This window comes from Cygnus olor, chromosome 4, assembly GCF_009769625.2.
Source record: "Cygnus olor isolate bCygOlo1 chromosome 4, bCygOlo1.pri.v2, whole genome shotgun sequence".
Lineage (NCBI taxonomy): Eukaryota > Metazoa > Chordata > Aves > Anseriformes > Anatidae > Cygnus > Cygnus olor.
In genome coordinates this window covers 32,176,689-32,204,337 of record NC_049172.1, presented here as the reverse complement: position 1 = coordinate 32,204,337, position 27,649 = coordinate 32,176,689, and the positions used below count along the sequence as shown (strand labels likewise).

Here is a 27,649-nt window from a genome sequence, read left to right as displayed (position 1 = left end):
TGTGTATATATTTTCATCCTACTTTTTCCCCTTTTTTCTTCTTTGTTTTAACAAGTGGGGCTAAGCAGCCAGAAATAAGAGTAGGTAATAGAAGAATGTTTCTGCAGGAACTAATAGTGCCCATGTTCAATATTCACATACTATTCCTTTATAGCATTTATCAGCAAAGAGGCTCAGAGTGCTTGACAGAAATCTAATCAAAGCCAAGCAGCTGTGTAAGATAACGTAAACTGAATCATAGCAATTTACGTGACATGTACAATTAACATTTGGGGCCCTGCCTTTCAATCTCAGTCTCCTGATGACCGGACAGCACTGTTGGTTGTTAGTTTTATCATACCATTCAACAGAACACAACGAACTCTTTAAATTTTATTCTTTGAGTTCCCCCCTAAAGACTGCTTTACTGGATTCGGCTGTGTTTTCATAAACTTGATATGCTTAAAAGACTTGCTTTGGCCTTAGAAGGAAACAACTCTTTCTGGCTGACTAGGCTGGATTCTGGGACTCCTGGGAACCAAAAATAATGGATTTTTTTTTTCTTCTTTTAACTTTTGTGGGAATGTCAGAACTGCTGAAGCTCCAGAGCAGGTCTGTCAGATAACTTTGGCAAATTCTCAATGTGATAACTACAATACAATGCCGTACTGGAAAGGAAAACCCATTAGGAAAATAATAGTAACTAGCATACTTTTTATATCTGATGATGCACGCAATTTACCAAGAAAGTAAAATAACATAAAAATATTGGAAACATTTATGATCAAAGAATAAAGCAAGATGGACATCAGCTGGTTTCACTAGAAGCTTGAATCACTGAAAATTGTTCCCCTATACAGGCAGTAAAATTTTGTATTTCTAAATACCCTGTAAAATGCAACAAAGTGATCTTGCAGAAGTTGAAAGGCTATTGCTTTTAATTGTCATTTGCACTGATTAAAATTAGAAGTGCAAATTTCTATGCACTGAAATATGCATGCACATGCTGTGCTCTGTTGATTGTCTATTTTATGTCCAGCCTCTGGATACCGTCATATAAAAGAGGAAAATTTTTATTTTGTGAAGGAGTTGCTCTTAAAAATCAGCAAAGCACAGCAGACGGGAGAAATAGTAAGTTAATCTGCTGTAAAGCAAGACATGAAAATGTGTTTCTCCTCATATCTGCAAAAGTTAGTGCAGTAAACATCTTTACTTCAAATAATGAAAATTCAAGAGCTGATCCCCTACTTCTCTCAAATGACGTGACTCATTTATGAAAAGGAAATTTCAACAATAACATTAAAATTTTTCTTAGTTTCTTTTAATTTTTTAGCAATTAGGTTTCTCTTTCATTTTTTTCTCTAAAAAAAGTAAGTCTAAAAATGTGCATTTCACAAAATGAAAGCAGTGAGACCTTTGTAATCCCAGGACTCCAGAATTTGGGGACCAATAAAAAGTTTTGAAAGACTTGCAGTGCAATTGTGGCAAAGGCAACATGTGGAACTGTCACAGCAGTGATACACGGCAGTGGTATCTAGCATTGGTCCTACTGTAGAAGTGGGAAATAATTATTACAGAGAAAACAGCATTACTTTTTCTTCTGGTGGTGTTTATCTTGTCTACGGCATCGCTGCTTCAGAGGCTAGAATAGAGTGGGAAGGCTCTAGGAAGGCTGATGGGCACCATGGCCAGTGGGAGCAGAGTGCCATATACTTGCAAACTTAAAATCTGGCAACCTAAGTAGCTTGGAGCTGCCTTTCAGGGAAGCTCAGAAAGAGGTAGAGTAGCTGAGGGCTGGAGATGAATCTGAAGCTGGAAGACAGGGTGAAAAGATGATAATATGGCAGGGGGATAACTGCTGTATTCCAGTAAGAGTGCAGCAAGAAATGAGTGATGTTCATATATCCTTAGTGGAGTTCCTGTAGGAGTAGGAAGTCTGTCTGAATGGAGCAGAGTTCACTGAAGCCAAGCCCTTTATGCCTGCTCAGCTTGCAGTTCTACGTATTGTGCCTTTCACTTTGGCATCTAAAGCCTTGGTCTTGCTAAAACTCTCTGAAATGCAGAGTGCTGCTTCCACTGAAGTCAGTGGGATGGACCAGAGCAAAGTGGTGAGACTGCAAAAGCCCTTGCTGCACCGGCAGGGAACAGGCGGGCCCATGGCGTATGGAGAGGCAGCTGCTGAGCAGCATGGTGCGTATGCAAAGCAGCTTCTGGAGCTAAAACCTGACAACTGAATTCACTGCAGGGCCTACAGACTGCTGCCATACATTTTACGTCCTGGATCACACGCTGACATCCGTACCCCAGAGCAGTTGCGCGTGTGCTTGAGCCTTGCTAGTCAAAAGGAATTAAACGAGTCTTCAGAGTTCTTCTTGTGCTCCGGTGTTTTACTGGGCATGATTGAGCCACTGGGCTGGTGCCTGTGTCTGGGAGGCACACGGTCTTTGTGCTGTCCAGCTGCAGGGAGGTGAATTTCTGCCCCAAACAACATCTTTGAGACAGCAGCAATTGAGTCAAATGCTCACAACACTTGCTGTTGCATTTTAGCTATATTCAAAAGAGAGCATATTCCAACTTAGTGCTTGCTTGGTTCTGCACCTCTGAGCAGACTGCCCCAAAGCTCCCAAATTTTCAAAGAGTTACATGGGGATTTATCCAGCCAAATCCCATTATAATCAATGGGAGCCGGCTGAATAATTACACTGCGGTTCTTTGTAAGTAACAGGGAAGGTTGCCGGTTATTGCTGATTATGGTGCTGGCTTTTTGTGGATATAGATACACGTGTCTCTTGGGAACCGAACTTAGACCACCAGGTTATTTCAGTATCGGTGTAGTTTCCATGTTTACTGTGCGTATCACTTCAAAGAACTGAGGGCGATGACTTCTGGTCTACTGTGTTAGCGGTCCGTCTCCTCTCCATCTCCTGTTGTTTTCCTTTCACAATCCGAGTAACAAAAAATGGTGGTGTAAATAGAACTCCAACAAAGAGGTCTGTTGAGCCTGTAATGCTCCCCTGAAAGGAGGCTGTCTAGGGGATGAATGGGGCAGCCTCAGCCAAGCAGTAGCGGGGAAATAGATGACTTGGCATTGGACAGTAGCAGCCAGCAGGGTGCATATGCCTAGTGTAGTGACAAATAATGGTTAAGCTAGTCAGTTGAAGGACTAAATGAGAGGTACATTGTCTAACCCTGTAACCGTAACTAATTGTAACCTGAAAAGAGTTTATAAACATCTGGCTGCTGGCCCATCTCTAAAGCTTAATAGCTAAATCTGAGGTGCAGATTTTTTTTTTTTAAGGCTGCTATTTAAATTATTACTTGGAAGTATTACAGTCTTAAGCAGATTAATTGCATTTCAGCGTTATAGAGTATATTAAATTGTGGTTTGAGCACCTCTGCTGACTTTTCCTGTTAAATTAGTTTTCCTAAGATCAACATTTATGACTGACATTGGAAACAGACACTCATTTGGAAACTCATTTTGGTTTCACAACATCTTGCTGCTGATCTGATAGATCTGTTCAGTATTTCATAGAGAATTCTAGTTCAGTGATTCCTTAACTTCACTAATTATTATATTCATGTCTTTATTCAGATGCTCACCTGTTTAAGCTCAAATGGAGTGACACATCTGTACATTTTGATTTCTCACAAATTTAGCAGTGGAAGCACACATTTTCCTGTTCACTCGTATTTTATTTTCATCTTGTTGTTCAGTGACAATGAAAAGGATATATCAGCTAGATTAATAAGCATGTGACCTCCTCTGCAGACTAGCTTTTCAATCTTTTTATAGCTCCCAGTATTAATAGGACAGCATCTATGTGCTCTGCATTTGTTTTGCAAACACTTACAATAGTTGGAATCATTTTCTAATTACTTAAACAATGCACTGTAGCAGCACCAATTGAAATTCCTGTAGGCTACGGGCTTGCTAATTGTTTCCTTTAGTAAACCTAATTTATAGGGCTGTGCAAATAGTTGCGGGGTTTATAGTATTTTGGCAGCTGAACTGAAAAAAAATTGTTATGGACTGAATGGAAACTTCATTTCTTTAGAATTGTCAGCACATCACCACGGATTGGTTTGGGGTTATAGAAACATTTTTTAACACCTGGCAAACTGTTTCATTTGGTTTTCAGGTACGTTTAATAAAAGCAAAGGATTAGATCATAAACATGAGAGGGAAGTAGTCCCAGCTCTCCTGTTTTACCCACTAGTTGAGTGACTAAGGCAATTTACCTGGGATGTTAATAACTTAAATTTAAGACTCTGAAGCACTTCAAGATTTTAGTTAATTTCACGTAACACTCAAATGAAAGTCTTACCACTGGAAAGGAAGTATGCTGGAACGGAGCTCTGTTTCTTTCCTAGGATGCCTAGGTTAAAAAATATCCCCAACAGATCAACCAAGCAAAATCAGAACACATGGATCAAGTTTCTTATGCTGAATTTCCTCTGATTATGAGTCTGACATGGGGCCGTGGCACACGTCTACAGGGTCAAGAGAGAGGCTGAGGATCAGAGGTGGTCTCTAACCCCCCTACTTCACGCTCTCTCACTGCTGTGCGAGTTGAGTAACCTAGTCATTAGGCCATAGGCTTATTCTTTCTCTATCTGATTTCTTCTATAATTTCATACAATTTGGAAAAGCTTCAGTAGCAAAGGTCAAGAATGAAACACCCAACATACTCTCCATTAAAGTGTGTAGCTGGCAATTCCTCTGGTTATTGGTTGAGCTCTTGATTTAAACTAGGACGCAGAGCACAAAAGGGAGGAGGAGGACAGGTCTAAACCCAGTCCTCCCAAAGCCTGGACAATTGTCTGCCATCTTGTCCCACATATCTATTTGAGTGTGCATGAGTATAGATAATGCCAATGATTATTGTGCAAATCTGCTACCAAACCCGGAATTTTCATTTCAGAAATGTCAACCCACAGCCTTGGAAGTGGAAAAGAAATTCATGACATGAATTTCTCGAATTTATTTGTGTCATCCAAACCAATAAATGATCTAATGAAAAGAAGTTCAGCAAGCTGTGCTTGGTTAAAGGAACTTTTCATAGTGCAAAGATTGACAAAGACAGACCTTGGGTTTTCAATTTACCTGAAACCCCGATCAATGCTATAACTTCTATAACATTTTTTCAAGAGACTTTTGCTCTGGAAAATCTCTGAGCAATATTGTATATTTGGGGAAACTTGTTCAGAAATAGAAAGTAGTCTTTTACAAGTTATTTTTTGTTTTCTAGAATTTTTACTGGCTCTGGAGTAAAAGCAGCTGCCAACAAGGTCTCATTTTTAACTTTTTTCCTGAAGACTATGCATTTTTATAGCCCTCAGGTTTCCCTCCTGCATTTTAGAAATCTCAGTTAATAACTTCTATTTTTTCCCCCTCTATTTTTTTCAGGACCAGATAGGATTGATGTAAAGACATATCTGCTGTCTTTGTTGTTGGAATGCTTTGAGAGGCAAGTAGAATACAACAAGAGGACACTTTGTCAGGTGCAGTCCTAAGCATATGCAAACTTTTTGGTCAAACAGGTTCTCAAGGTCAAGTCCAGCAAATCTGACTCTTCCCAAAGGTATTTTCTTCTCCCCCATCTGCAACCTCCCTGTTAGCTGTAGTATTTATACCATAACACAGAGAATGAACACGAAACATCAAACTAACGATTCCATTCTGGGGTTAAGGTGGCAGTGGATGACTTAAGGACTGTGCAAGCCCCTATCCCAAACTGGGGGTTCAGCGTGACCTGTTGTATCCCTATCTCTAAAGATAAACTTGAAGAACCAGCCCTCCTCTGCCTTCCCAGAGATCTGCACTCTTATCTCTAGTCGTTGCTCACCAACACTTTTATCTGTCAAAACCCTCTCCGCTGCCCTAGCAACAAGCATCCAGGCTCTTTTCCAGCTGACATAAGCTTCCTGCCACCTCCTGATGACAAGCGCTTCCAACATTTCCAGCTGTCAGACTTTCAGCATCTGCTCCACATGTCACCAGGCTGACTTTGCTGAACCTCAGGCAGCGCTGCTCTCAGACACTTGCCTGATGCTATATGGTGACAGTGACTGCATCCTGACCACAGTCTGTTGTCCACCTCTGTGTGCTGAGGCAGTGACAGTCAGGATTGCTCTTTTTTCTTCCTCATAGCTTCTGTTGTTTTATTTATGTGCAGGTACATGTTTTATTCAGACTTAGTCAGCTATGGCATTAACACTATTTTAGAACAGTGTCTTCAGTAGAGATCTATTCAAAATGTTTCTCTTCTCATTGGATTTTGAGCAGGAGTGCCTGTTCTAATTTGTTAATGTTCTAAATTTGTATATAACATGACATTTGGAAATTAAACTCTGTTACTGTTGAAGAGTCAAACTCTTCAATAGTCAATACTGGACTTACTCTACTTCTGTTAATGTATGTAGGATTTTACCGCTGATTTCCAGCTCTAGGCCATCATTTCACACTTCATAAAGTCTACCTAGAAAAGTGTGTTGGTACCAAATTCCTTGGCAAATCTTGTCCTCTTTTTTATATATTTTATTTATTTATTCATTTATTTTTAAAACTTTGTTTCTGCACTGTCCTTTCAGTAGTGTGTCAGAAATGGAATACATCAGCCAGCTGAGAATCTCCCATTGAAGTAGATTATGCCATTATGGTATTCACCAACACCTTCTTCTTATCACTTTTTCGAGTGCTGCTGTATGTAAAGTTTTCCACAAGCTCTCCTAGATCCTTTTTCTCCTTGAGAGGATCAAAGATAGAATGAGTGTGGGAGACAGGCAAGCAGGAGGAGCCCAGTTTGCAAATGCAGCAGGCCTGGGCCTCAGCGCTCAGCCTTATCAAGATTACCATAAAGCCAAAAAGGTGTATTCTTCATGTCCAAGATACAAGCATGCTGAGCCCTGCCCACAGATAATCAGTAGACTGGCATCTGAAGGGGTCCAAGCTGCTGCTCTCCTGCCCTTTGGGAGCTCACAGAGATGGAGCAGCACCCCAGCCCTTGCTCCATGCCCCCTTTGCGGGACAGATCCCTGGGGGAAGGTCCCCTTCCTGTGCTGCAGGGACAGGCTATGGAAACTTGATACTGCAAGCTCTTCAACAGCCTTCACCAGCCTACTGACATCTTTTGGTGCTAGGCAAGTCATAGCAACAAATTGAGTCTGAGCCTTCTGTTGAGTTCAACTGTTAGGATACTCTTTGTGTGACCTACCTGCATGTGATGGTGCAACCATGGGACTGCGTGGTTTCAGCTGCTGAACTGGCCATGAACCGTATTTAGTTGCATGTATTCAGGGCTGACTTGGGGTTGGATAAAAGAGCTGAGCTGACACACAATCTGCATTGTGTGATTGCTGCATCTGCCCTGAGGAAGGTAGTTGGAACACACAGCTGGAGAGAAGGGCAGCAAAATGGAGCCTGTATGGAGCAGCTCACAACTAGGTACAATATGTGCACATTAAGTGTAGTTATTGTTAGGTGAACTTCACCCTAAGCTAGGTTGTACCAGCATAGGAGATGTGCTGCATTACAATCCATATTCTTGATGTCTCCCCTGATCCTTTGGAGTTTCATATGAGAGAAAATGCAGTGTCTGTTCCATCTTCCATTTTGAGAAATCTCACTAAATAACAGACCTTTTATTAAATATAGTAGCATTTCTGACTTTTATATTCCTTCTTCTTGCTGTATGCTAGTTAATTGCAGCTGTTACCAAACAAATCCTATCAATGAATGTAATTTCCTGCTGTGTGGTGCTGTAGGAAGCAGCTTTTCAAACAAATCTTTTCTTGCTCCTCTCCTTGATGATGAGGGCACAGTACACAGTTGAGAAGGGTATTAACCTTCCAGAAAGACTTCTAAAGCTCAGTTCTGGATCAAGGGAATGACTTCAGTGCAGCATTTTCTCATGGGCTAGTTTTGGAATTCTGATCTTATGAACATCTGAAGCCTGCTTCTGTGGAGGAGCCAGGACATCCTATTTCAGCTCTCCCAGTATGTCATATATTCTAGTGAAATGATGGAACAAAAGGATTAAGATAATTTTAACTTTTCGCACTTGTGGATCAGATTATGATACTTCTATTTGCTCACATCTTCAGCAGTCCACATCCTGTTTCCAAAATCACTGGGTGCCAACTACACTAAACTCTTTGAGGACATATGTGATGCAGCCAAGTTTTTAAATATATGTGGATATGTCAAGCAATGGATAAACATCTGTAAGCATCTAATAGCGTTTCATGTAACTCTTCTTATACTGCTTCCAACAAAATTGATTTTTGGTCCTTTCATTGTCTAACTTAATTTAAAATCAAAATCTAAGAATACTTTGGAAATGGAGCTTATGCTTCAGTTATGTAGACTCTTTTCAAAACCCACGCTCTATTTCAAAAATCCCCATTGTGCAAAAAAGCACCTTGAATATCACTGTGATAATTGCAGTGTTACAGATCACAGAATGTATTGAAAATCTTTCTATATTGAAGAGTCCAGCACCTGAAGGAAACAAAGAGGCTGTGTGAGGCTATAAGATTCTCTTCAAAATCATTTGCTTCTCTTGTTCAAAGCAAATTAATACCACCACCACCCCCTTCTTAAATTACAGTATGTTTTCTTTTCTTGCAGATTTTTTTTTGTTGTTCTAGTTCCTGAAACTCTGCCTCTCAAAACTCTTCTGCTTTACCTATTACAATTAAGCTATTGTTTTGCTTAGTAAAGTGACCTAACTTAATTCAGGTTTATGCCTCAGAGTAAACTGAAATGATTAATAGCTCAGTGTGTGCCTAATGATGTGAGCTCTACAGCCACTAAAGCACCTGTCTCAGTGTGTAACCAGCCAGGGTTCACTATTGTGCATGGCTGGAGATTCACATAACAAAAAAAGGCAATTAGACAGTGCTAGGGATTTGAAGCAAGCTAACAATGCAGGGAAACTGTCAGGGACGGATTAGTTATCTCTTGCCTGATAAAAGCAGGTATCAATGGAAAACTCTAAATTGTCCTTCCATAGTGGCTCCATATGGAAAGTTTAATGTCTAATGAAGACTGCCAGGGGTTAACCTCTGGAAACAAAGACCTGGAAAGTTGAAAGCGTTTGTGCTTAAATGAGCATTTCTGCTACCTTTTCAGATCTTTCTCAAGAGTTGTTGCAAGTTTTGGTTGTGACTCTAATGGAACCCTAAAAAATGTGTCTGAACAGAAAATACTCCATGATTTTAGCATCACCTTTGTGGATTGAAAATTATTCCAAAATGATGATCTGAATCATTTAGGTTTTGAAAGAGCTGCATTAATATCATTGTCCTATCATGGTTTTTAATAAGCATATGCGCTCTTCCTTGAGTCTGGTCTGTAAGACACGGAGCATGCCTCCTAACCTGTGCTGGTCTTTCTTACAGGACAGCTTTTCTGTGCGCACGGTAATTGAAGTTTGCTCCATCAGCTGTGTTGCTGTGCAGCTTTCTGTGTAGGTTGGTTATTTTGATCGGCCGTGAGAACGATGGGCTGGCTGGCTGATTGCTGAGGTGTTCCTCCTGGCTGGGTGACAGCCTTGCTGGCTGACCTCCACCAACCACCTCTAACTCGGGGGGGGGGGGGAGAAACGCTAATATTTTCCGAGGCATCTAGGTGATTTAGGAGCCCACAGCTCACCCTGAAGGGGGTTGATGCATTTGGAAAATGTTACCCTATTAAACTTACCCCGAAGGGATATAGCGTGGTCTAATTTATGGTTGTGAGGCAGCTTGAGGTCTTGGATTCCTGTGATGTGAATGTCTTGCACTCTTCTCTTCATCCGGAGGCAAACAAGATCCATTCCTGTGGTTGTTTCATCAGACAGTCAGGCAGTACTGAATCTACATTTGCTGATAAGAAGGCAACTCGTAGATAAATCATAGAGGCATATCTCTGAAGCCTAGAAATGAGAGCTTCTGGCTCCAAAACCAAAAGCTTGGGATGGCTATCCTGAAGGAGGCCGCCTACTGCTCTGGTAGCAATCAATCCATCACTCTTCCTCTGGTGTTGCCAACAGCAGAGGTGTCACAGGGGTTCACAGGGCTGGTAGGGTGGGGAGGGTGGCAGCAGAAGGAGCAACCAAGCAGCTGTCCTGCCACCTTCAAGGGGGTGGTTCGTGCTCCAGCAGACACTGGGGGACGATGAGGTGGGGTCATGGTGGCTCTGCTCTTGGCTGGTGCCTTGTATGACTGCAGAGAGGTAGTGAGACATCAGGAAGAGGGTTGAGATAGGTGTACCATGGTCCCGGTGGGGCAACAAGTGTTATAACAGCAGGGCTGAGGTGTGGGAGACCTGGCTGTGCAAGGGAAGGTGTACTTTTATCTCTATGTCCTTTATGCAGTCTATACTCTTTAAAAGCCTGTTGCAGAATAAGGCTAGTGGCTGTGCCTGCGGTGACTGGTATGTGTCTGTGGCAGTCCTTGTGGCATCTAACCGCCCTCCTGTCCTCACAGGGAATCATTAATTAAATTTAAATGTCTCTTGCTGGATTTCCCACGTGGGTCTTCTCATGTCTTAAGCTGGTCATTAGGATTTTTGTGGCTTGTGCGTACTTATGCCGCATGAGTCCTTTAATAAAACATACTGAGGGAGAAAGTGTCTGCATGAGAGGGGGTGAGAGAGAGGCTGAGTGGCTTCTCTGTGGGTATCTGAAGTGAACGAGAAGTGGGGGAGAAAGGAAAGGATTAAGAAGTAATTAAAGGATAGAGAGGATGATAAATAAGGAAGAAAGGGAAAGACTGCAAGCAACATTGCTCATGGGTTTTAAATTCGGATTTAGGCAGTCATTTTTTTATACACTTGGGGGGAAAGAAGAAGTTGGAGGGAGCCTTGAATACTATTATGACTTCAAATTATGATCTTAGTGCAGCCTTGATTATATGCCATTCTGATTGCTGTGGTCTAGTGATTAGAGCATAAAACTTGGAATCAAAAAATACACTTCTTTTCATGACTGCAAAGGACTTGCTGGGTGGTTTAGAGTGAGTTACTTCACCTCAGTGTGCCTCATTTTCCTGATCTGCAAAATTGGGATATTAATGCCTATTTTTGTGAAGGCAGTCTGAGAAAATTAAATGGAAACTTCTGTATAAATGTCAAGTATCATTATTGTTGTTCTTAAACTAATTCATTGTAGTCAACTGCTTTTATAGTTTTTATGAAAGCAAATACAATGGCGCTACATAATTGGCTGCCTAACAATGTTTTTTTAATTAGAGGAAGACAAAAAGTGTCTGAAAATTGCAACAGTGTGTTGCCTGTTTTCATCAATTGCAAACAAATTTCTGCTAGAACTGAACCATACCATACCAGGTAATGAAGCAACTCCAAAATAAGTGCCAAACACTGATCAGAAGTAACAGGTCCAGATAATTTTTGTTTTGTGTTTTGTTCACTCTTTGCCTGACACAAAGATTTTCAGTTATTGTTGTGTGAATACGAGTAAGGGTAAAAATATGAAAAATGTCTGTGTTTGTTTCTTTACCAGTATATGTGAGATGAAGCTTCCTCAGGCTGTGACTTTGAAATTCTGATTTTCGGTTGAATAGTTTGCAGTGTCTGGTTTATACAACTTTGGAAATGGATTGTATAACACCACCCCTGATACTCCCTCTCCTTGGCAGGGGGAGTGTTACCCGTCTTTTACCACGATGCTGTTAGAACAACGTGATGCAACTTAACTGGGAAACGCTACTCCATTACTCCTGACATTTGCCTAAATCCTGCTTATCTGAAAGGTAATCCCACCACTGCCAGTTCACCCTGGGGGTGGATAGTCCCAGTGAGTCAGTCCAGGGCTTCCCGTGGAAGGCTTTATCAGTTGGGGTATGCTGCATGGCAGAATGCTCCTAATCCTGGACACTGATTATACTCGTGAAATTGAACGTTTGCTGGTCTAGTGTATTCTTGTTCTCCTGAATTTGTCCTGACAGGAACAGGATTTTGCTGGTGTAGCGGTGTTTATTTTGTGGTGTGGGAAAGGGAATGTTTTTCTAAGATGGAGCGATGTCGGTCATAGATAATGTCTTTTCATACATCCAAGCTATTTGGCAAAATTCTGTTATGTAGTCTTGGCCTCAGTATGACCCCAGAGTGAGTAACTTGTGACCTGTCTGTCCTCATCAGCATCAGTACTGCTGCCTTCTAGGACAGCCCAATTAAGATAATTTTATGGTTGCTGTAGGAGGACTTAGTGTAAGGCAGTAAGGCAGGCTGAGTGGAGCAGTCCTGGTTGTTCATTTTCGGTCCGCAAAGTGTGCATTGCAACTGCTGCCTCTTCAAAGTGCTTTCCTCTACGAGGCAGCACAATCTTATTTTCTGCAGGCTCATCTTCAGACAGCTCCTCTTTCTCTGTGAGCTTGTTCCCTCTAAAATACACAAGACCCATTCAGTGACAGATATTATGTGCTGAGTGTGATACGTAGAGCTATGTGACATCTGGATGACGATGAACACAGTACAGATATTAAAATTGTTACTCCCTAATGTGAAAAGATTCAAATATGTTTCCCAAGAAGCCAGGTCCATTCAGAAGAAAAGTTGTAAAGACGTTACAGCAATGCACTGGCCTTTAAATAGAGATAGTGTTTCATAGAAGAATGAAGAACCACTTTGGAATGGGGCTTTTTATTATTGTTGTTACTTTATTTCTGAGGACATTTGTGAGGGCTGATCTTGTCTTGCTTGTTCAGAGTCCTACCATTGTTTGTGTTGGGTGTAGTGACTGTATGAAGACATTGTAAGAGGGCAAATGAGACTTTTTTTCTAAAACAAATTTAACATGGTATATCTTTAGATTTTATCTTCTTATTCTAATGGTGAAAAAAAATCACACCAAATGTATGAAATTAGTATGACATTTTACTTTTAAAAAATCTAGGGTTGGATTTGCATTCAGTCTTTAGTTAGCATAAAACATTGTTCTTGGAAATACCGAGCTTCTCATTCTCTCAGCGAGGGTAAAAGGAATTTTACATGTGTGACAGCACTGGGAAGCAAGACTTTTTCAGGGTAATAAAATAAAGTTCTAGCAGGTAATGCTCTTCCATGGACAACATGCTGAAAGACATTGCTCTGGTTACACTATTAGGTAGTGCAAATGATGTTTTATTTTCTAAGAATAGTGAGTGTACATACATACAAAACATGCCTTGTTCCTACCATTTAAATTATTGTGAATTGTTAGTAGCAAATGAGATTTTTCAGTCTACTCTTGAGCTCCTCGATATGACTATTTCAAGTGTAAGGAACAGATAAATGGATTTGATTTGTAAGCAAATGGTCTCATTGTCATTCCTCTTCAGCAAAGATCAGGGTCTTCTGAGAAGATGGGATGAAATTGCAGGCAGTCAAACAAAGGAACCACAGAAAACTCCTCGTGTTGAAGAGCTCAACGGAAATATATTAAGATGAGGTAACTGAACCTCAAGTCCCATGTCTCATGGGTTGGTCTTCAGGGAAATGAGGTCCAATATGTTTTTTTTTTTTTTTGATTGCAGCACTAGATGTTTCACTGTGCTTCTCTGTTGGTGATTTGGGGTGGAAGGGCAAATTGTGCTTTGCCATGACAAAGCCCAGTTGGTCAGCTTTCTCCCAAAACATATTAAAGTGAACTCATTCCAAAACAGACCAAGACAAGGGGTAAACTATGATGTAAAGTTTATATACAAGAATATAACATTTATCTGGAATATTTACAAGGTTAATTAAAGCAATATTTTACAACTCTTTCAGGTTAACCACTAGGTATATTACAGTTAAGCTACAGATGGTTTAATTTGCAAAATAATAAGAAAAAAAGTTGCATTCAGATGAACCAGCTCCAGAACCTGTTCATTTTTTTTTTTTCTCTGAGAGAAGGGCTCAGACTTGTGGAAAATAAAACATGAGAATGGTTAATATACTCTTATTGATGCCTATGTATCACATGCAAGAGTCGTAACATGACCTTTATAGTGTTAATATAGATGGCAAGCCATTTCACCTCAGTGAAAGAGTCGTACCCCCTGTGACAGGCCAGTTGCACACATGGCTGTCTTCTCTGCGTCTCCTACTTCTGCACAACAGACATGCATGTATACAGAGAAGCAGCAATATAAATGAACCAGCATTACCAAAATGAAGAGGGAAAACCTCAGACCAAAGTCACATTTGCAACCATAAAAAAAAAAAAAAGCTTTAAGTGAGATACTTTAATACTTCCCAAAAATAGTCATGATATTTTTTTTTTTATTACACTTTAACCTATGTACAGAAACAGAGGGCTCCCTCCCCTCTCGGAGAACGGTCGCTGCATCTCCTGCCCAGGGCATCTCGAGGCTCAGAGGAGCCGAAGCAAGAAGGTGCGGGAGGCCCGGAGAGCTCGGGACAGAGGAGGCTGCTGGAGGCGGCCAGAGCCGAAGCCACTAACACTGCAGTTTGCGGATGCTGCGGGAGAACCGCTTAAAAGCCCGCTGCCCTTTCTGCCACCGCTTCAGTGAGGTGATCACCAGTTCCCCAGCTTGCTTTTGCCCCATCACCAAGTAGGGGACGTTGATGTCGTTCATCTCGTCGCAGGTACACTGGAGGCCACCTTTGAGCCAGAGCACGATCTTCCTCAGATCCCTTTCCGTCAGCCCATTCAGCTTGTAGATGGTCTTGCTCTTTGTTTCGGGGGTGATCTTGGTATCCCCATTGATGTAGGCAATCTCCTTCACTTTTATCTTCAAGGCTAATGGAGTGAGGGGAGGGGGGAGTGGGATGAGGGAGAGAGGGAGAGAGATTGAGAGTTTTTTTCCCATTAGTGCACATAAAGAGGACCTGGGGAGGGAGGTGCTCTATTGCTAATTAAACTGTCAGGGCTGACAGAAGAGGCAGCAGGTGGCTCCATTTCTAAAGCCACAAAGGGCATGCAAGTCATTTCAGTTTGAATCAACCTTAGGACTGAGGGTTTTTGGGTTCTTTTCTCCTCTTCCCCCTCCCCCCTCTTTTTCCTTCCTTTCTAAATTAATATTTTCTCCAGCTTTTCTCATGTTTGCAAACAGAGAGAGGGCAGCTTTGTTACGTTAAGCAGCGCTTTTTTTTTTTTTTTTTTCTGGGACAGGACCGTCTTCCTGAAACCCTAGAATATGAAGGGGAGGTGGGGAGGCGAGTACCTAAACCTAATCTGAAACCTGATCCCTGCTGTGGCTGAAAACTTCTAAACTTAATTTATTAGGTTGGAGAGGATTTTAGGCAAACCTGCAAGGAAATGATATTTCACATGCATTGTTTTTTTGAAAGAATAGATCCAGTGGAGGGCAAATTGGTCCAACAGCTGCATTCGATTTGGTGAAATAACTAAGAGGGGGATACAAGGTTCTTTAAGAATCTGTGGGGCATGTTTAGCTTTAGGAGGATTTATCTGAGTGCAATTTGCCAGGTCAAAGCTATTGGTTGTTTTAGCAATTATGTCCCACAAGCAGGGTTCCAGTTTTTTTTTTTTTTTTTTTTGGTTTGGTATTTAAGAAAAGCTTTTGAGTTATTACAGATATTTATAGTACAAATCTGTCTCCAGGTATAAACACTGACCTCTTATAAAAGGATTCCCCTCCCTATTCCCCTTTTCTCTTGAAATGCTAATGTGTGGATAATGTGCTGTTCAGTTGTCTGCGTTGAAGGGGCTTTCTTGTCCTCTTCTAACCCCAGATCTTCACATTAAGTTTATATCCCCAATTGTCTGTGTGTTACCTTCTCTGTCAAATGATATATAGAGCTTCATTCTTAATCTGTGGAGAAACTTTCTTTCTTGCTACACGGTGAGATTGGTCATGCGGCTCTTTCTCATGTGTCTAAGGGAAGCTTTGCTGTACCTCTCCCCAGGCAATGGTCTAGATGAAGGATTTCTTTTTTTTCATTTCACTTTCTATTCGGCTTGCCTGCAACATCCACATAAAAGAGCACTACTTCGAAACAGCGCACAGAAAAGGACTCTAACGGGGCCACTTTCTATTCGGAGATGCAATTTTGCGTTTCCTGACCGGAACGGTCGGACGCAACGGGACGGACGGGTCCATCTGCAGACGAGACAAAGCCCTGCCTTTAGTCAGGCACTTCTCTCTGACTCCGCTGGGAGTTTTACCTGCTGCTAATCCCTCAACTTTTAACCAAGGGGCTCTGCTTCCACTTACCAAAGTCATTTTTGCAGAGGTTTTCCACGATGTCGTTATCGTCCTCGTTTTTGTTCTTGCAGGCGTCGCAGACCTTGGGTGCTGGAAATGCAAGGGACAGTGCTCGTCAGGCTCGGGGAGAAAGGAACAGCAGGTGGCGTTGGGAACCCTTGGGGGAAACCTTGGCGGTTTTTCCATCCCTCGATGGACGGACAGACGGACAGACTGCGCGCCTCTCCCACCCTGCGCTGCCTTTCCACTTGGCCGCCCCTCACGTCGGCGGCAAGCCGCTGGAGGGGGGCGCACGGGCTGCTTTTAGGGTCACACCTAAACCCAAACTTTTGTTTAAACGTGGAAAAACCAAAAGGGGGTGTGTGGTGGGGGGAAACACCCCAGCCGGGCGCTTGAGCGCCGATCTTTGCGGGTAGAGGACTCCCCCCCCCACCCCCGTTACCGGCTTGGGGAGCTCGAGTGCGGGGCGGCAGAGCTGCTCCCTGATTTGGGGACTGGCTGGGGACTGCGGAGCGGTGCCAGCCTCAGCCCCACACCCCCAGCTCGGGGGCTGGGGGCTCGGGCACCGCCGCGGAGCCGAGCGCGTTGATTGTGGGGCATCTGGGGGGGCTCCCCCGGGCCCCCGAGCGTGATTCCGGGCTGTGAGGGCAGGGGGCCGCCCCTGCAGGGGGCTCTTACCTTCCCTGGTGACCGGCAGGATGTGGTCGCTGCTGGCCAGCGGGATGCAGAGGTCGTTGTCCTTGGGGAAGCGGCTGCAGTCCAGCATGTCGGGCCAGGGGAAGCCGAAGGCGGACATCACCGGGGCGCAGCTCTCCTTCACCTCCTCGCAGAGCGAGTGGCACGGCTGGATGATCTCGTCCAGGTCGTCGATGCAGACGGGGGCGAAGAGGGAGCAGAGGAACTTCCTGGTGTCGGGTGGCACTGCTTCTGCACCAGCGGGATCCAGGTGGAGGCCTGCTCCAGCACCTCCTGCACCGTCTCGTGCCCCAGCAGGTTGGGCAGCCGCATGCTCTGGTACTCGATGCCCCGGCACAGCAGCATCGGGGCGGGGATGGGCTTGCAGTTGGAGCGCTTGTAGGAAAAGTCGGGCTCCCCGAAGGGGAAGAGCCCGGCGGCCGAGCCCAGGCAGTGGGAGGCCAGCAGGAGCAGGGCGCAGAGGCGGCGCTGCATCGCGGGGCGCTGCCGGGGCTGCTCGGGGTGCTGGGTACCGGGGTGCTGGGGTGTCGGGGTGCCCGGGTGTCGGGGTGCCGAGCGGGCCCCAGCCGGGGCTGCTGCCTGGCAGACGGGGACGGAGGCTCTGAGCGAGATGCGGGGGCAAACGGGAGTTTGCTGGATTTTTTGTATGCAAATGGCAGGGGGAGCGGGGGCTGGGAGGAGCCTGGTGACAGCCATCCAGAAAGGATTGGTCACTACTTTCTTGCTCTGCTTTTGCTCAGGGGGATTGTCTTTTGGCAGGAAATCCTTGCGAGAAACGGTGCCGGGCGCGCACGGGGAAAGGGGGGAGAGATCCCCGCGAACAAAGAGCCACCAAAGCCCTCGGAGCCCCTCGGCCGGGCAGGAGGGCTGCTTTCGGGTGCCGGGTGCTTCGAGGTGAGCTTTGCAGTTAACCAGCCTGCCCTGCAGCCGCCGGACCCTCCTCTGCCCCCCGGCCCGCCGTGCCCACGCTTGGTCCCTTCTCCTCCGGCGGAGCCGTGGTGATACCGCCGCCGCCGCTTCCCCATACCAGGGGCCGCTTCCCCAAACCTGGGGCCGAGCCAGCAGCTCCCCGGGCCCCCAGGGGGTGTTCGCAGGGCAGGCAGCGGCTGCGGGATGCCGGCTCCCTCGGCAACCCCCCGCCGCCGCAGCGCCCCTCTCCCAAAGCTGCACCGATCCCCGGCTCCCCGCTGCGAGGAGCAGAGGGCTGCTGCTGGCAGAGCCGGGCGATCCCTGGAGCTACAGCCCCTGGGTGGCCTCCACCACAAAAGGAGGTTTCCCCTGGGTGTGAGTGTCCAAGGGTTTTTGACATCCCACCACCTGGTACGTTCTTCTGGGGCCAAGCGTGGCCCAGCGTGGGACTGGCCCCGCGCCCGCAGGCATGTCCCTGCCCCTTCACTCCTGTCTTCACCTAGAAACTCCCTCCAAGAGTTATGTTGGTGTTGATTTGCCTAAAAGGGAGAAACAACAGACTAGGAGCTGGGATCACAACACAGCTCCAGCGCAGTTTGGGTATTTCTGGGATTTTTAGTAAAATTATTTATGGGATTATTATTGAAGAGAGTAGGCCTGTGTAGTATCATTTTGTGGTAAGCCACATTCATTAATCAGCTACTGAATAGATCTTCTTATAGAGATGTTTTATGGGAAGCCAGCCTTCCTGCTGTGACTTCTGTAAATTGCACAATCCCTGTACATCCAGTGTCCGGCCTCCTTTGTCACTGCTTGCAGCACAGGAAAGGGATGGGACCCGTGGTGTCCCCAGGGAAGGCAAGGGGCAGCTGTGCTGAGTGGCCACAGCGTTGCCCCAGGCTGGCTGTTGGCACACACCAAAGCCAGTGCACACTGTTTCAGGGAGGACTTCAGCATGCTTTCCTGCAGGGCGTGCTTACGGGTGTGATCTCCCTGCAGGCCAGCCTCTCTGTTACTTGAAGTTGTTCCAAACGTGGAAAATAAATACCCTGAATATCTAACATCCCTTGTGGAAGTGCTTAAAAGTAGTCCGTTTCCTACAGCTCCACATACTTTTGCCATTTATTGTCTGCATTCAGTTCGTTCCTTTAAACAACATACCTGTAGCTCTCGGCCTCAGTTGGCTTCCATGGCACTGAGCCCTACAGATGACTTACGGTGCCCAATTTAAGCCCATTTTGCCAAGTCCTGAGTGCTGCCAGAGCTTGTATCTGTTGCCATTTGCAGGAGATGTCACCTCCAGCTCCTAGCCTTGGTCCCCAAACTCTTCTTCAGTGAAAGGAGACCTACCAGTACATTTGCTTTTACCCTGAGTCGGGTCTCTGTAAATGGGCTTTTTTTTTCCCCTCTCTCTCTCACCCTCTCACCTTTTTTCACTGCTTCTGTCATTTTCTGGCATCATTGACAGCTCATCAACTGGAGCTCAGCATGATCAGAAGACGGTTTCAGCTCTGCACACTGCTTTGCACAGACCCAACTGGCTGTGCAGTGTGCAAGCGAGGACCCAAGATCTGAAGAGACTGTTTAGACTACAATAATAATATCTGTTTTCTATGGTGGAGGATGAGACATTTCTCACAGAAATCCGCTCATTTTATTTTCACCAGAAATGTTTGCTTGCTTGTTTGTTTCCCATCCACAGGAAATAAAGAGAAAAAAACCACGTTGCTTTTCCTGGATTAAGCTTTGATTTGAGATAAGGCTTTACGAGATCTTGCTATTTCCATTTTTAATCACCCTTGGCGAACTCATTGGTTGTAAATCTGAAACGACCTGAGATCGCGTAAACACCACCAGCCCAAGCCTGCAGACCCAAGCCATCATTATTGCCCTCGCTCTGCTCCCTTGCAGGGGAAAGCACGGGAGCAGGAGGCTGGGCTCTCCCTGCCTGAGGAACAACCGCAGCTTGATGCTTAATTGGGAAGGAACCCAAGCAGCTGCTCCACCCCAGGTGCCGCACCCCAGGGTGGGACGAGGTTCCCCTGGGACCCCCGCCCGGTGCCTGCCGAGCCCGGTTCTGCCCTGGTCCTGCTGGCAGCAGCAGGTAAGGGCAGGGTGCAGCCCCAGCATCCTCCTGGGTGAAGCCCTGCAGCCCCCTGGCCTGAACTGGGAGGGAGGAGGGAACAGGGGCCAGCAAAAGAGGCATCGCTCCTGAAGCACAGCGGTATGGTAAAGTTGCATTTTTATTGTTTTAAGTGTAAGCTTTTAAGCTCCTGCAAGTTCATCAGGTGGCATAGGTGGTTAAGCTGTGTTAAACCCTGAAAGTGGTGTAAGTGTTTAAGCCACCTTAGCTGCTTAAAGGAATGTAAGCCTTTAATCCTGAAGTGTTTAAATCATCTTAAATCTTGGGAGTGAGCTGAGAGAACAAGCTGCCCAGAAAAAGGAGACCACGATCAGGGGCCCCTGAAACTAGGTAGGGATGCTGAAGTGAGCCCCAGTGAGCTTGCTGCTGTCTCCTGAGATCCCACAGGGCAGGACGGGACCCCAGCTGTTTTCCTGCTTTCCTGGTCCCTGTGGAAGGAGGATGGGACTGGTGGAGGCTTCGTGTAATGACTGGATAACCTGGGGCCAGCACAAGGCTTCCCCCAGCCCCCCCAAAAAAATCAGTAAAAATTTTCTGGTGGGTGATGGCAAAAATGAATTGGGTCTTTAGTGCTCATGCGGTGTATCTGCTGTCTAAGGAGGGTGCATGGTCTGTGCTATCTACACTGAAGCCATGGTGCTACTTTCTTTCTGTCTGAAGCCTTGGTGCGAGCTCAGATCCGCTACACCTCTTCTGGCCTGTCCTGGAAGCTGAGCAGTGGGCAGGGGGAGATGCATTGGTGCTTGCCTGTGTGGCAAGGAATGGTCAAGAAGGACCTGATTCAACGCAGGCAGCAGTAAATGCTATCATTTTGTTAGTCTGTCCTTTGCATGTTTTTCCGAATCTGTTGCCTTACCTGGCTGCATACGGTATGTGTGGTCCTTGTGTCTCTGGGCTCCCTATAGTTTGGCTTCCCACCAAGATGGGTGAGCAGGGTGGATGTGCACCCACGGAGGGCAGCCAAGCCCTAGCTAGCAAGAAGCACCCATGTTTGCCAAGCACCTGGGTGCTGCTTTCCCCTCCAAGGGGTGTCCAGAGCCACCACGAGCCACTGCAGCTTGCTGCTGGGGTAGTCCAGCCAAGCAGCTTGGTGAGACCCTGACCTCAGTGGCTCTGTAAGCACAAACTTGGGGCTTGAGCAATTACCCTTTGGTTAGTAGTGTTGTAGAGGAGTGGAAAAACTGTGGCTTTTTAGCTCATTTTCATCAACCCATGAAAGGGCAGTGGTGAGGACAAAACTGGCTTTCTCCCCATGATGAGAAAAAATCTGATGAAAATGTCTGCTTACCTTTAAAAGGGGTCTCTAGCGTCCCACTATCAGATTATTATTATTACTTGAATCTCACGATTGTTTTGGGGGGGCAGGGAAATAGGGTTGCACAGGTTCTGATGGGAGGCAGGTCGGCAGCAGATCCCTGCTGCCTGTTTAGGTGGTTGATAAGGTGGAATTTAACATTTTCCAGATCCGGGACTGGGCAGTAGCCTTGTTTTCTGTTACTGCAGCATTTCAAAGCTCCATTGTCAAAACATGCTTGTGCCGTAGATACATCTTCCCCCCTCACACCCTCTTCTGAGAGGAACCCTAAACAAAAAAAAATAAAATAATAATCTAGCCTGTTTTGCTTCCCATGTGCAATGCTCCCTGAAGGGGCAGCAGGCAATGCTTGGTGTAAGTGAGCAGCTCGCCCGCAGGGTGCTGGGTGTGTGCCCGAGGGGCACAGGTTGCTGTGCAGGGGGTTGTAGGGGGAAATAATATTTTAGAATATGAAAGAAGAACCTCGTGGTGGCGCTTGTGCACACCACGTAGTTTTTTCTTTGCCCGGTGACACCAGGCATCGATCTTCAGCACGCCGTGTTTCTGCCTGCCACTCCTCTCCAGCACCGCCACGCTCGGGGACTGAAACTCTAGACCGCGTTTAATCAGGGTTTGATGTCACGAAGGGTAAGGATCAGGCTGAGGCTGATTGCTTTCAAATGGAAACAAAACCAAGTCACGGCAAGTTTCCTAGCGTTTCTATCTTTATTTTAGTGGTCATTCCCTCAATAGTTTCCTCACGTTTATCTTAAAATCTTCGGGCAAGTTTTTCCAATTTGGAATGTTTTCCACAGGAACATTAAAAAAACAGAGGATTGGAATAATATTTGATAATGTTGCATGCTACTTTCCTCATCTTATATTAAATGGTAAATAAAGATACTTGGGTGCTGTACTACACACACACACATATATAAATCTGGGTTTATTTGTATGCTAGTGCTTTAGCAAGTTATGATCGTTCAGATTTATCTGACGTACATCTATATCTGGCTACAGTTTTTGTCATGGTGAGCATTTTTACTCATGCAGAAGGTCTGTTTGTGGTTACCGTTCCCTTTATTATCTATATAATCTAAGTGCTGGATGACAATTAAAGATAGCAGAGACCATACCCTAGAGGACAACAATTGCGTGGTACCTGGTGTTCCTAGTGTATTATATTTAAAAAGCTATAATGTAATATACCTTTCCTTTCATCCTCCCGTTGTTTTTCCGCCCCCGTCCTCCTGCAGCCTGGCAGTAGCTAGCACCTTTGGCAGAGAGCGGGGCCCCACTGCGTGAGCCGTACAGAGAGAGAGAGAGAGCGTGTGCCAAAGGGCTTGGGCTCCAGGTAGGGGATGGGTGCTGCAGGAGGGAAGAAGGGAAAATCATCAATTCCCCATGGGAAGGGTGGCACGGGGCAGGAATACTGCCCTTATTGTCCCCAGCAGAGTTTTGCTGCTGTTGCCAGTCACGAGGGGTCTAGCTCCAAACTGCACTTCCCAAATCAGGACTTAGGCAGCCTTCAGTCATCTGCATCCTAGGTTGAGCAGCTCCATGCTAGGCAGGTGCTTGTCTCCATCCCCTGCTCGGAGAGCACCCGTGGGTGCTGGTGTGCGGGCATTTTAGCACCAGACCAACCTTCAAACTCAGTGGTGTGTGCCAGGTGTGGGTTGACTTTTTGCTGATCTCTGCCTGCCCCGTGGACACATATTGAGCTCTGGCGTTGGTCCGTGTGCTGGGGGCTCTCGTAGTGCTGCAGGTGCATGGAGGAGAAAGACATCTCTCTGCCAGAGAAAGCAACTACAAATCAGTGTGGGAGTGAGGCAGGCATAGAAACTCATTTTCAGAACCAGTTCCATTTAGGGAAACAGTCAGGTTTGCAGTTAGTTTAATGGCCTCAAGGTTTGGGCACGTATTAGTTGTCCAGAGAAATAATTTTTAAATAATAACTTGTAATAAAACATTCTTAAATGAGTAAAATCAAGAAGGGCTGTTGCCCAAAGCTATGCTAATTAAAAATATTATTAAACCCAATTTAAAATAAAGCAATGAAGCAATTAGATCAGTTGGACACCATGATGAAAACAACAAATTAGTCTGTGTTGAATTGTAGTTAAATTACAAAGTGATTTAAATCATCAGTCCAGTAGGCGCATACATGGGTAATTAAAGTATATTTGCAGACTATAAAGTTGGTGTTTCCATATATTTAAAAAAAAAATAAATCCAAGTGTTCAAGGCCAGTTCTGAAGAAGCTGACACAGGAGCTGTTTGGGTGAAATGGCTTAAGATATCAGTAGTTTTCAGAAAGTTCAGAAGTTGTTGAAAAATCAACAACAGTCACTTAGCAGGTAGTCACCAGCAAGGAATACATTCAGACTTCTGGTCATCATCTCCTATTTCTTCTTTCCTCTGCTCTTCTCCTTGCAGAGGACAAATCTTTCTGAACTTAATAAAGAAACGTAAACTTGAAGAAGCTTGTAGAAAAAGCCATCTGAAATGCATTTTAAACACACTCTTCTTCCCCACGTGTATCGTTTCTTTCTCAGTACATGCAGAGGCATACAGGTAACTTAGGTAGAATTAAGTTTTAGAACCACCTGGTACATTCATTTATTATTATTATTTTTAATGTATTTTACCTATTATTTTGTTTCTGTTGGGTTTATTTTCAATATTCTTAGCTCTAAGTTGTCCATGTGACTAATCTATATCTCATCTTTCCTCTGCCCAAATGCAGCCAGTAGAGTGCTGAGCCCTGATGACTGCCCAAATAGTTCATAAGCTAAAACACAAACCACAGTACCTGGGACCATGGCTCGGCTTTTCTGCCTGCAGAAGGGACCGCTGTCCCACCCCAAAGCTTTTCCTGGTCTTGCAGAGGTAGAAATCCTGCTCCTGGCCAAAGGGGCACATCTGCACGAGTGAGCGGAGCTGTTCATGTGCAGCAAATGTGCAGCAAGGGAGGCATGAAGTAGATATTGGGGAAAAAGGAAAACCTTCCAAGCACTGTGCTTCATATCACTAAAACTAATGAGAGGATGCCCCAGGAGAGTGTTGTGCCTCCATCAGGGAGATATGGGGGAGGCTGTGTGCCCACCCTTTGCTATTCTGCAAACTGTTCCCAAATGCTTATGCTGCCTGGGATCAGCTTTTAGAGATGGGACAAGAATGGCTGGAGCTGGATTCCTCACAATTAAATTTTTTTTTTTTCATGAGCTGAGGCAGACAAAGCTCTGGACTTGACTGGCATGGCATGACTACACTTTTCTTGCTGTGCTTTACCCATGTGCCTTCTGATGTGGCCAGCCAGCTGAGCTTGCTTCATCTCCTCTTTCTGGGGATGAGGGTTGCTTACTCATTTGGAAGTGCTGGGCTGCTCAGTATAAGCTTCCTTTGATGACCTGTGTGTTTCCCAAGTGCCTCTCGTAAACAAACATGATACAAGTGTTGTGCTTTTCTCCTACCTCATTATCTTAATTTCCTTCTTGAGGAATTGCAATATGCTAGAGCAGCAGCTTTACTAGACAGAAATCTTATTTGCCAGTTTTTTTTTTTTTTCTTCTAAACCTTTATTCATAAATTCATGTTTTTGTGTGATATAAAAGTGCTGCAGGCTGAAATTTGACAGTGAATTAAAGCTAGCCAGAGGATCTGACCTTGGGATCCAAGTCGATGCTTGGTTTTCCGGTCTGGTTGAAACCGTGCTAGTTTTGAGGGAAGCTGTAACTTGCAGCCCATGTTCCCAAACAGTGTGTAGCTGGTTTGATTGAATGCCCCTAGGGAGAGTTAAGATTCATGTCTGGGGAAAAAAGTGAGAATGTAATTCTCTGGTTTACTTGTTTAATATTTTTTTGCCCGTAAGGTTTCAGGGCAAACGTGGTTTGTATATTCCCTGTAAGTGGAGTTGCAGCAGAGAGTATATTAGGGGCAGGTTAGAATTAATGTTTACATCTGTGAGCAAATGCTGAAATTACCTTGTTTAGAGCAATGCTATAAACACTGAAAATACAGGTACCTTGGTTTACACACATGTATTCTTAGCTACTTTATAGTTACATTTTCGAGCTTGAAAATGTCCACGCTGGAAAAAGGTGAACAAAGCTGAAACAAATCTGTATTAATTTGGTTTGGCACAAGTTGTATTTAAAACGATGCTTCAAATATCGGAATAAAACCATAAGAATGGTAATACTAGGTCAGGTCGGAGTTCCTCTTTAAATTGGATTTCTGCCATCTGTGCTTTGTTCTTTTTTTCCTTTCTTTCTCTAAGGGCAATATGCCTCTGTGGTCATGTTTCAGCTGGCACTGTACTGCATGGCTATTCAGGGTGTCTGGTTAATAAAAGCAGCTGATTCTGGGGTTGGGTCACCAGCCAGTCTGAGTTAGGGCATCCTCTGTGGTGCAGACAGCTGCTGATCCTTCCTCCTAGCCCAGAGCACCAGTGCACACCGAGACCCTCCCTGCCCAGCACCCCCAGAGCGTTTTCTGACAGAAGTCCCTTTGCTGGTGGGGAGCAAATGCCCCCAGGTCTGGGATGCCCCCAGACCCAAGGAGAGCTGTCCTTGGGGCATCAGCCTTCCCCACTGCAGGGAAGGGCCAGCAATGCCCCCCGAGCCTCCCCCCGGGTGGTGGAGATGTCACACACAGGGGATGCAGGCCCTGTTAGCCACGCTCCAGGCCCACATCCTGTCCTAATCATTCCCGGCGGCAGGGTCAGCGGCCTTGCCCTGCTGTTACATCATCCCACCGCCCGGCTTAATAGGGACATTTCTCTTCTGCCTCCGTCAGAAAGGACTCACTGACAGTTCCCAGGAAACCTTTGTCCCCTCCTCGGCAGCTCTTGCCCGCCGGGGGCCTCAGCTCAGCGATTCCTCCCTCTGCTTTGTGTCACCGGCCAGGCCACGGGTGCTTTACAGCGCCATTAACCTCCCCCGGCCCCCGAGCACAGGCAGGAAGGTTCAAGGCAGTTTGCTTTGCTTTTTGCATTATTTTTTTTTCTCTCCCCCCTTCCTCCTCCTTTTACTATAGAAATATTGCTTTCCAGCCTTGGCTACTAAAAACTGGCGTGCTCCGACCCACATGGAAAAAGTGAGGAAGGGAATCTTAGGATGAGGCGTGGTATCGGGTAATGTTAGCCTTGGCTCGGCCGCTGCGCAGCGTGTGCTTCGGCCCCAAAGATTATCTCGTTGCGGTTCGCCTGAGGTGTAATTAGCCCACTAAGTGATCTGGGAGACTCCAGGAATGTGTGAGATGTGCGTATCTGCATCTGGAGCTGCAGTTCCCATGTCTGGGCTGCCCAGGTTTGGGGATTGAAACGCACTTCTATGTGGAGAGTGGGGAAGAGCCTAATTCAATCAGAAAATTGCTTTTGTTCTTTGGCCACATGCTATGTATGGAGAACATTTGACTGGTATTTGGTTGTGTGTTCCCCAGAATGGCTTTTGCACTGGAGCCGTGACACCCAGTGCACTTGTGCTGGTTATTTTAATATCCTTACTCATGCTCTGGGTGGGACGGGCAAGACCGAAAGGAATCCATTTAGCTCTTCAGACTGCGAAGCCAAAATAATTGGGCTTTAAAAAATAATCTCATCGGACGTACTCATCTGTGCTCTTGAACTGTTTTGACAACAGATTTCCACCCTTTGCTATCTCCCAGGGTTCCAGCCACAACTGAACTCACTTCGGCTCGCCTGAAACCAGAGCGGGGCTGCACTACGTATTTCATTAGGGGGAAGGCAGGGACTAGGTAAAAAAAACAACTAGGAGAAATAAATATGCATTTTGGTGTTCAAAGCATTCTTTTTTTCCCTTGAAGTATTCCTTAGACCAATTATGTGAGAAATTCATTATATGTGAGGATTTTGTAATAGCAAAGTGAATTAGCTGTTTGCAGACCTGCTCCCCTCTGTAAATGGGAACATGCCATATGACAGTGGGCCAGATTTTACTGTTCTAGGCATCACTGATATAGCTGTTTATTCTCTGGGCCTGGAAGAGATCCAGCAGGATTTAGTTTTATGAGGTTTAATGTAAAGGTGTTGTATTTCATGAGATGAAATCATAACACAGTGGGTTTGCAAGAATTCTGAGATTATTTTTTCAGAGTGTTGGCAAGCACGATTCTCCTGTGAATTACGTGTCTAAAAGAGAAATATAGATCTTCTTTCATTGGGTTGAAATGATAACTAATCCTTAATCCTTCCTAGATGGCCTGTGTCATTAATGGCCATGCACTTAAATGTGTGCAGGTAACAGCTTTAATTCTGTAATGCTGTGCAACACGCAGCTGTGCCTATAGCCATAGGAGTTATCCACATATTTGAAACGCCTGCTGTTATTTTTGGGATGTGTCTCTGAATTCAGATTTTTGCTAGACCTTTCGAGTTTGTGAAGAAGGGAGAAAAGCATCTGGCATCTCTGACCTATTTATAGTTATAGAAGACTTATTAATATTATTAA

The 27,649-nt window shown here is 45.1% G+C and overlaps 1 protein-coding gene and 1 long non-coding RNA gene across 2 annotated transcripts in view; one reads left to right on the top strand and one right to left on the bottom strand.

The window, feature by feature from the left end:
• Positions 1–13,640: 13,640 nt before the first annotated feature.
• On the bottom strand, positions 13,641–17,455 carry SFRP2 (secreted frizzled related protein 2). The gene is given in 4 exon segments (XM_040554528.1): positions 13,641–14,708; positions 16,147–16,227; positions 16,816–17,049; positions 17,052–17,455. Coding segments are annotated over 4 exon segments (876 nt in total). The 5' UTR covers positions 17,308–17,455; the 3' UTR covers positions 13,641–14,403.
• Positions 17,456–17,594: 139 nt separating this feature from the next.
• Positions 17,595–27,649, top strand: part of LOC121068964 — a 64,585-nt gene continuing 54,530 nt past the window's right edge. The window contains exons 1-2 of the long non-coding RNA XR_005819169.1: positions 17,595–17,727; positions 19,211–19,966. This is a non-coding gene — a long non-coding RNA (uncharacterized LOC121068964). The remainder of the gene's footprint in view (positions 17,728–19,210; positions 19,967–27,649) is intronic.